The 9,029-nt window shown below is 37.5% G+C and overlaps 1 protein-coding gene across 6 annotated transcripts; it reads right to left on the minus strand.

Moving 5' to 3' along the window:
* Positions 1-754: 754 nt before the first annotated feature.
* Positions 755-8,656, minus strand: LOC112176442 (ethylene receptor). 6 transcript variants are annotated; one of them, XM_040510655.1, is made up of 9 exons: positions 8,470-8,654; positions 8,128-8,242; positions 7,844-7,903; positions 5,813-6,750; positions 3,599-3,967; positions 3,234-3,500; positions 3,023-3,150; positions 2,490-2,687; positions 755-1,462 (listed from the first exon to the last, which is right to left on the minus strand). In XM_040510655.1, exons 4-9 carry the CDS (start codon positions 6,716-6,718, stop codon positions 1,105-1,107), a joined length of 2,226 nt encoding a protein of 741 aa, XP_040366589.1. In that variant the 5' UTR covers positions 6,719-6,750; positions 7,844-7,903; positions 8,128-8,242; positions 8,470-8,654; the 3' UTR covers positions 755-1,104. The 6 variants fall into 6 exon arrangements, with proteins under 6 accessions (XP_040366589.1, XP_040366590.1, XP_024170133.1 ...); XM_040510656.1 differs by having other exon boundaries at positions 7,839-7,903; XM_024314365.2 differs by lacking the exon at positions 8,128-8,242 and having other exon boundaries at positions 7,839-7,903.
* Positions 8,657-9,029: the final 373 nt, after the last annotated feature.

A 9,029-nucleotide genomic window follows, 5' to 3' on the forward strand; every position in this document is an offset into this window, starting at 1 on the left:
GTCACATAAATATTTATTGTGGACAAGGACCAACGTTGATGCGATATTGCTCGATAGCAAAACCATATACACACATACCTTCAAGTTTTGGGTCGCAACTTAATTCAGTCGGGGCAGCTTTTAGTTCAAAAGACAGTGCCGACACATGTTTGGAAAATCAGATGTGACATTGTGAGTTGGTTCCATATGGTAATGTTCCAAACCAAGACTATATATTAACAACTCGTCAAAATCCCTGAACTTTCATACTAGATCTCGTGATCAAATTAGTGACCCCATGAAAGCTACTCCCATTATGTAGTATTAAATAAGATCTGTACCTGTATCAGGCTCCAAAATTGATTTGAGAGAGGATAAGATGCTTGGCAAAAACAAAGATTTATCATATATAGTTGAGTTCTATTCGGCTACTCAGCAACAACAGTGTAGTTTAATTATCGAAACCATTCATCATTTAGGTTAATCTTCAAGCATTTCTGCCAGAAACGTTTGTTTATCTAAGCAGACAAATACAAGTTTTCAGATATAAGTGGAATAAATGGTGATGGTACAATTCAAGGGGTGAGTATTCCTTCAAGGATGACTTGAAAAGTAGCCAATTTATATTCATTATTTGTGGATGTCAGGTCATGAACGTTTCAGATAATACGAAAGCAACAGGGGGGAGGTGTGGTGATAATTGGAACATGGAAGAGGGTATAGATGACCATGAAAAGGAGAAGATAAAGCAATCAGCAATGAGAGAGATTGAACATAGTTGAAGAAATGGTTGTGCATCAACAGGAAGAGTGCACTATTCAGGGAACTTAAATATACACTATTGCTCTGTAAGACACAACTCGGGTGAGATAGAATCATCCATATAAAGGAAAAACAGCTTTGCACTTGATGATGACCAATATTATTCATTTTGCTTCTATTTTATAACAATTGAACAATAATAATACATGGAAACAGGAGACTGCTCCTCAACATACCAATTTCATCTTGTAACATTGCTCCAACTTTTTATTGTATACCAATAAATGCCGCATCCTCTGTACATGGTACAAGTTGCTCGTGGAAGCCTTCATTTCAAACTTCTTCCAACCCTTCATTTGTATCTTACATGGCTTCAAATAGAACTCGATGCTCTAATAGTTCTGACAAAACGCTCCTCATCTTATCTACTGAAACAGGTTTTAGTATAACTCCATCCATACCAACCCTCATGCAGTTCTCCTTTGTCATCCTGTCCATGTTTCCAGTGAGTGCGACTAACATTGGCCGTTCATGACGTTTAGTAAATTTTTCATGAATCTGGACAGCTAATTCAAAACCATCTATGCTAGGCATGCATACATCCATGAACACAACCTTGTGCTCCTGAGATATAACACGCAAGAACTCCTCACTTGAGCTTACAGATGTTAAATCACATCCCAGGTGCACAAGGAGTCCCTCTGTCGCTGACCTGCTGACCCTGAAACAGGGAAACGATAATGCAGCAGTCACTATCTTGAATATATATATATATATGATATTAAAGGTGTGTTCATCATGAGCCAATACATATTACAAACTAAAATTAGCAAGTTTTCACACCATGCTAATACTATTATAATATTATCTCACTTCAAAAAATTTCAGTATTGAAACCATAATAAAAGATATATATAGATCAGTCTCACTCGAACTCATGTTAAAGAAAGAGGGTATTAATTTAAACAGAACTTAACAGACATGTCATTGAAATGGTTGAAACATAGATCAGATAGGACTCATATTAACCCGGGCAAAAAGAATAAAACACCAAGCATCAAAGTGGGTATCTGAAATCATATTAAAACTGATATGAAGTTGAATCCTAAATATCTGGCCAACAAATATTGAGCTTGTGACTCCCGCATACGCCTGTACAGTTGCAAACACGGCTACGATGTAAGCCCTATGATAATTTATAAGGAAGTTAGTCAAGTTACAATAAAGAAGAAAAACCAGGCATTACAACTCGACTTCCATAACGATCACAACTAGGCCTCTACAACTCGACTTCCAAAACGATCACAACTAGGCCTCTACAACTACATCCACACCCAAGATGTAAGCCTTTCTTCTTCTTCTTTCCTGAATATAAAAGATGCAAGTCCTGTTGACTTACAAGTGTCACATCTATAGGTATGTAAACACCTCCTTTCCTATAAATGATCCAACTTAAAAATAAATAGCACATGTTGCTCCCAGTAATTCCAGGCCTCTCATTTCAAGCTCATCCTGTTATCTTCTTGACGAGAAAAAAATTTATTAAACAAAAGACAAAATACAAACACAGAGAACAAGATGTCCACACAAAGCACATCCTGTTATCAACTCCTAAACTGATCAAACAGAATAAATCATGCACGCCCAATTCAACTGGCATATAAGCTTATACCTATTCAAAAAAAAAAATAACGGAGAGTAAAGCATCTGAAAATCAACACAGTAGGAAAGGTGGCTATGTTACTGACCCGTTATCATCCATGACAAGAACTTTTAACCCAGGAAAGTCTGAATGTACATGATTTGCTTGCGTTTTAGGAGCAAAAGGCAGTTTAGATTCATTCGACTGTTCTGAATATCCGAGTTTCACAATGACAGTGGCAGTACATCCTTTGCCCAGACCATCACTTTCAATCCAAATGTGCCCCTCCATAAGATTTACAAATCTGATCGCTTCATGCAACAGGAAAGTGTGGATAAATTTCTCAACATACTAATCCATTTTTCAAAAGCATTTAAACGCTAAATGCTAGGTGAAATTATATCTATGCTAAAGCAAAGTGAAGAAGGTTACTGTGCTTATGAACGGTAATCTGACCCTTTTTGCCTTTTCATCCTCTCCTGTCTTACCTGCTTACCCCCAACAAGTGTTTGCTAGTTTTCTTTTTCTTCCTTTTTTCTTCCCAACCACCAAACACCCCCCCCCCCCCTTCTCTCTCTCAACAATTGGATTGTGTATTAAAAATTCCAAACTACAATCAAGCTGAATATGGTTAAGTACCTCTTACAAATTGCAAGGCCAAGTCCACTACCACCAGAATTTCTAGTAGCTAATGACTGAGTTTGTGCGAATTTGGTGAAAAGCTTTGGAATATCCTGGGGATTAATTCCAGATCCTGAATCTTTTACCTGCACAAGAAAAGACAGTAAGAGAGAGAGAAAGAGAGAATCTTCCAGAAACAGAAGGATTTCAATCATTTCAGGAAACACACCTGTACCCGCAGATAAAAGTGATTATCACTCTGCACTGGAAAAAAATCAGGAGCCCGGAAATCTCTTAAGGATTCTGATTTGGCAACAAAAACTGCGATCGAGATGTTCCCTTCTTTTGTGAACTTCACAGCATTCCCGACAACATTTAGAATAGTTTGCATAAGGCGCTTTTCATCACCTACCGCATATACTGGCAAATCTGCTGCTAAATTTAATGTAACCGACAACTTTTTGACAGAGGCAACAGGCTTAACTAAACTGTGCACCTGCAATTAGAAACACAGATCTCAAGCAAAGCTGCTAAAGAATTCAATGGCCATGCTTGTCCAAAATTAAGTCATGTGGCAGGGATGCTTAATCGAACCTCTCTGAATAAAGAATGGAGGTTAAAAGTTGTTATATCGAGTTGAAGGCTGCCATCTTCAAGCCTTGAAAGATCTAATACATCATTAATGAGGGTAGCCAAAAGGTTACTGCTCTTTAGTATTGTTTCAACCATCTGGCGCTGCTCAGGTGTCAGTTCAGTTTCTTGCAGCAAGGAAGAAAGGGCAATAATTGCATGCATGGGAGTTCTCATCTCATGGTTCATAACAGCCAAGAAATCATTGCGAGCACAAATTGCAATTTCAGCATCCCTCCTGGCCAAATCAAGTGCAATATTCTGCTCCATAAGAAGATCCCTGGCCTTCCTTGACTCTTCTAATATTGCAGCATGTGAAAGAGCAACTGCCACCTGCATCAACAATAGGATAGAAAATCTTCTTATTTTATTGCTTATGAGATGGTTTTCTATTTTTATTAAATTTATTTACACCAAGTAGTACAAGACATTTCTCAAGAATGCAATTCAGATCCAAGGTTCAGCATTTAACCAAACAACCAATAAATTAAGTTTCCTGAAAGTTGGTTAAACATAATCAGGATAAGAATAAGATGAAAGATGGTCCAATCACGAGTTAGTAAGGTAAACATCGCAGCCTACTCAAAAGTTCTTGCAAAAACCAGAAGCTTCTGCTAAAACAATATTACTACTGTCCAAACACCTTAGTTTTGGCCACACATCAAGCATCAACTCTAAACTAATTTCAAAATACCTAACAATATGGTTAAAATTTCGACCTTTTTTTTTATACATTTGATTCAAAATATCCATAACTTATACTCTATTTCTCTCAGCATCAATATCTTCTAGATAGTTACATCAACATTCCATATTTGTCGATATTTAACATCTAGTTAGGTATGCTACACCTTGTGTTCTATAATATCAAAGTGCTCATGAAGTTGCATTGTTAAATAAATCAAAGTGCTCCTTAAAAATGGTCAGATCTTGGACATAAGTGAAAACCAATCAGACTAAAACACCACACTGGCAATGAAACAATTGAATCAATAAGATCTTATCCTGAGCACCCATGGATAACCATAGTGACCTAGGACAGCAAGGGATGTCTGATGAAATTGAAAGACACAGGGGTTGTAGAATCTAGCGATTTTATGGCTTTGAAATGGGTAAGATATATGGTTTTGTTTGGGCTTTTATGGGGAAATAATTGATTTGGGTGGTTCTGGGCAAGTTCCCTACTTTGAAGGGGTTTAGTGCTCAAGCGTAATCAAATTAGAGCTCCAAAGTTAGCAATTTGGGGTTTTCACCAGGATTGATGATTACCATTAGTGCAATATGCAGAACATAAAATAGGAATGTAACAGAGAAGCTAAGTGCATCAAAACTTAGGGTTCCTTAGGCATCAGACCTCTAAGAATCCTTTATGGGTCCTAAAGTTTCACAAACATGTCCTCCATTTGATGTGAAAAAAAAAATCACCATAAATACAAATTCTTATCGACTATAAACCCTATAGGACTTGGACTCTGAAATTCAAATCTATTTAGACTCAATTAAAACACTAATATAACATTAGTCCCAATACAGCACAACAATACCCCGAATGATACATGGACAGAAATCAAGTAAAACTAAATCAAAGGCCCATATAAAGAAGGAACAGAAAATTTCAAAGTTTTCCCTGAGTCAGCTACAATGTAAAAACTGAAACTAAAAGCAACTAATTTGTCCATGGCAGAGGAAGATTGCTACCAGGACAAATTGAAATTGGCCATACTGAAATGATATTTTCCAAGTGATAAAAACATATTTGTCTAAACTTTAGCATTCTTATTGCTCAGTGATCAAAATAAAATATCAGTTAAAAGTATTTCTTGTTGCCTGTATGACATTGTAGTTGGGAAAACAGAGTATCTGGAACATAAAACATACATATTCTGGAGATTACCATGTATTCTTGATGAAGAAATGAAAATAAGAATTGTATAACAGAAATCCACCATATTTGCAAATCAACTAGCCGACATGTCACACAACAATAAAGCACCTTGTGAATATGCTATAGGACATGGTTATATGTACATAGATGCATAAACCACACACACACACCCCCCAAAAAAAAAAATTACTCTTAGTGAATATAATCGTAAGTACATAAAGCATCATAAGAAAGAGATAAGGATAACTGAAGAAAAATCATATTTGAACCAGATAAACCACTGTGGTTTTTACCTGATCAGCAACTACCTCCACCAGCTCTAACTCATGGACATGCCATTGCCTAGCACTATCAGAGGGAAGCATCAACACCATCAAAGCATAGCGTTTTGTTGAGAGCTCTGGCCAGTCATTAATTTGGAAGTTAGAGAGATGTAGGAGTGGAACACGAACTGCAACAACCTCCCCAGGAATGTGTTTTCCAGCAATAGGCCTTAGTCTGGCCACTGGAGAATTCGGTGATATTTTTACTGTACCGTTGTTGTTAAATACTTGATTGATCACAGGAAGATGGATGGGTACAGTGTATCCTACTGGATTCTGCTGATGAAGAGTATAGGATAGTTGAAGCTCCAACCCAGTGCGTGTTGGCATCCACAAGGCACACTCTTCCAATGTCAAAATTCTACCTAATTCAACAAGTGTGGTTTTCAGTATAGTATGTCGATCAAGAGTGCTTCTGATCTCATGAGTCAGCATCCTGACATGTCTACCTGTTTCTTCCTGTGTACGAATCAAACCCATTTCTCTGTCGAGCTCTGCAGCCTTGTTCTTCAGGAATAACTCTCTAGTTTTAACACTCAGTAAATCAGGAATAATATGAACAAGCATGAGGGCAGTAGCACATGACACCGCAGCAGTGAAAACCTTGGCAGTAGCCATTACTATGGCCACAGTTCTTGAATGCACGCTAAAAGTCCATAAGTTAATAAGATGTGTTGCTCCACACAATACAATAAAAGCACCAAACTGAACAAGAACCCATTTGTATGGAAACACGGCAGATTTCTTGACAAAGTAGATTAACTCCAGAGGGATGGAGAAATAAGCAAGTGCAATAAAGAAATCTGAAATGTACTGATACTTCATCAACAATTCATCAGCCGGCCATTGTGGCTCAATGCAGCACCCCTCCATCATGATTGAGCCACTTGAATGAATATTACTTGTTTCTACATGCCCACAACATTGAAATCAAAATAATTAAATAAGCCAAAAAAAAATAAAAATAGTAAATTGACAACCAAACCCAACATCAAGAACAAATAAATCCAGGCATTCCGTATTATTGATTACTAGATCAATTAAATGAGAATGGAGATATATATTTGATAATTTGATAGAAAAACAGCCATCATTGGAAAAACAAAGCCTATAAAAGTTTACAAGGTATTGGGTTCTCTAAAATACCGAACGGCCATTGGATTTGGCCAATTTGTTTTGGGACAGATGCCAAAATATTATCATGGTACCTGAGCATGCTACCGATGTGGTAGGCCAAATAGCAACACATCCTCCACGTCACCGAGGTTAAGTTTTGTACACATGTTTGGCTGCAGTCTCGCCACATGTGAGGGCGAGTATTATTCCACATCAGAAAAATAAAGCCTTCTATAAGAACTTAAAGCCTTGGCCTTTTCATCCAACACCAATACAGAAACTCGACAGTTCCCAACTTTTGCTTATAAGCTCTTAAGCAAGGTCTTACATTTTCACTGTGGAATGGTATTCCCAACACACCCTCTCACCAAAATTGACATCCAACCGAAAACCAATTGACTATTGGATGCAGAGGTTCAAGAACATATAAGCCCTTAAGGAAGGCTTTGTTTTCCAATGTGAGATGACAACATTGATGCAAACCAAGTCGTATCAATAACTGATTGAGATCTACTGATGGGCGCCTTACGTTGGAGAAAGATATGATTGGTTGTGGCCACACCATATGGTAGGATCCAAGACATAGTGGGCCACTGCCCTTGCTTGGATTCTAGATCTTGCAGGTTTTAGTAATGCCTACCTTCTGTTTGTTCTATGTCTTATGTAATATGGTAGATGACGGTATAAAACTTTTTGTTGATGCAAATATAGAGTAAAGTCTGAATGCATTTTACATATTACTTAGGTGGCTTTGATCATCACACGTTTTACTTGAGAGCCATAATCTAGATTTTGATTAGTAAATGAAAGTATTCAAAGGTAAAGGAATTTCTTTAAACGAAATAAATAAGAGAGAGAGTGTGTTTGTGACTGTGTGTACCCTACATCTTCAATGATGCTTGCGCAACACAGCTTGGACACAGCTTCTTGGATGCATAATTCTTTCTGCATTCAAAAAAGGTAAGTTATACCGGCATCTAAGATTACATTTCAATTGACACTAGTAACCAAAGATCAAGTGAATAAAGCAAAATATATAAACAGGGTTAGATGAACTATAAGACGACATCAAGCTTCATGAACATGACTATCGTGGGAATATTTATAGAATATAGCAAAAGGAAAAGTCATATACGTCATCTAAAATGCAACCATTCTATCCAAAATATCTGATTACAAGACCGGCTACTATTCCAATCCTTGTGAAAAGTTCATTTATCCCATACAACTCAAGCTCTATCACAAATTTTACAAACCTAGGAGTTCATGAACTGCACCTACAAGCTGAAGCACCAAAAGCATACATCACTCAATCACTAGATGTCTATACAGTACAAAATTCAAGCAGCAATAAAAGTATTGCTCTAAAGCCAAAAAAAAAAAAAAAAAATCTGGGTCTAAATCAATCAAATAATTGCTACTGCAAACAGTTGCTCACAAAATCAAAGTGGGTTCTGATATATATTGCAAAGCAGACAACTTTATTGGCGCTGAAAAGATCAAAACCAAACCTTGATGAGGTCTGAACTTCCTTCCGTAATTTCTGCACGGCAAAACAGCAGGTTTCTGAAAGCACTTGCGTTAATTGAGTGTGGTTTTCATTTTGGGTTGGACTGGGGAAGGAGAGGTTTTGGACTCGGGAGGTGTAAATCCTCCAGATAGGAGGGCAAATATGTAATATTCGAAGATTTTTGTTTTTTGGTTGTTTTTTTTTGTTTTGGGTCAGAACTGATATTCATTATTTTAGTCAGGGCTTTGCCCTTTTTCTTCGACTCGGTCAAGAAAGGCCAGATATTGGCTGGTTAAAGAAGGCCCGGTGGAAGCAAGTTTTGGTGTTTGGCTGGTCACCACCTGCCCAAATCTAGCTGGTGATCGGTCAAAAACAAACCGGTGGACTTGCTCTTAAAAGCCCAAAAGGGCAAAAGAGGGGCAACACATGGGTAGCCCAACCCACAAAGCAAAATTGAGTTTTCATGAAAGTGCAAGGTCGGCCCTGAGATTTTCGGGGCTCTAGGCTAATAAAAAAAAGTAGGGCTCATAAGGTTGTGATCTATCTTTTACTTCTTTTCTC

This window comes from Rosa chinensis, chromosome 7 (assembly GCF_002994745.2).
Source record: "Rosa chinensis cultivar Old Blush chromosome 7, RchiOBHm-V2, whole genome shotgun sequence".
Taxonomy (NCBI): Eukaryota; Viridiplantae; Streptophyta; class Magnoliopsida; order Rosales; family Rosaceae; genus Rosa; species Rosa chinensis.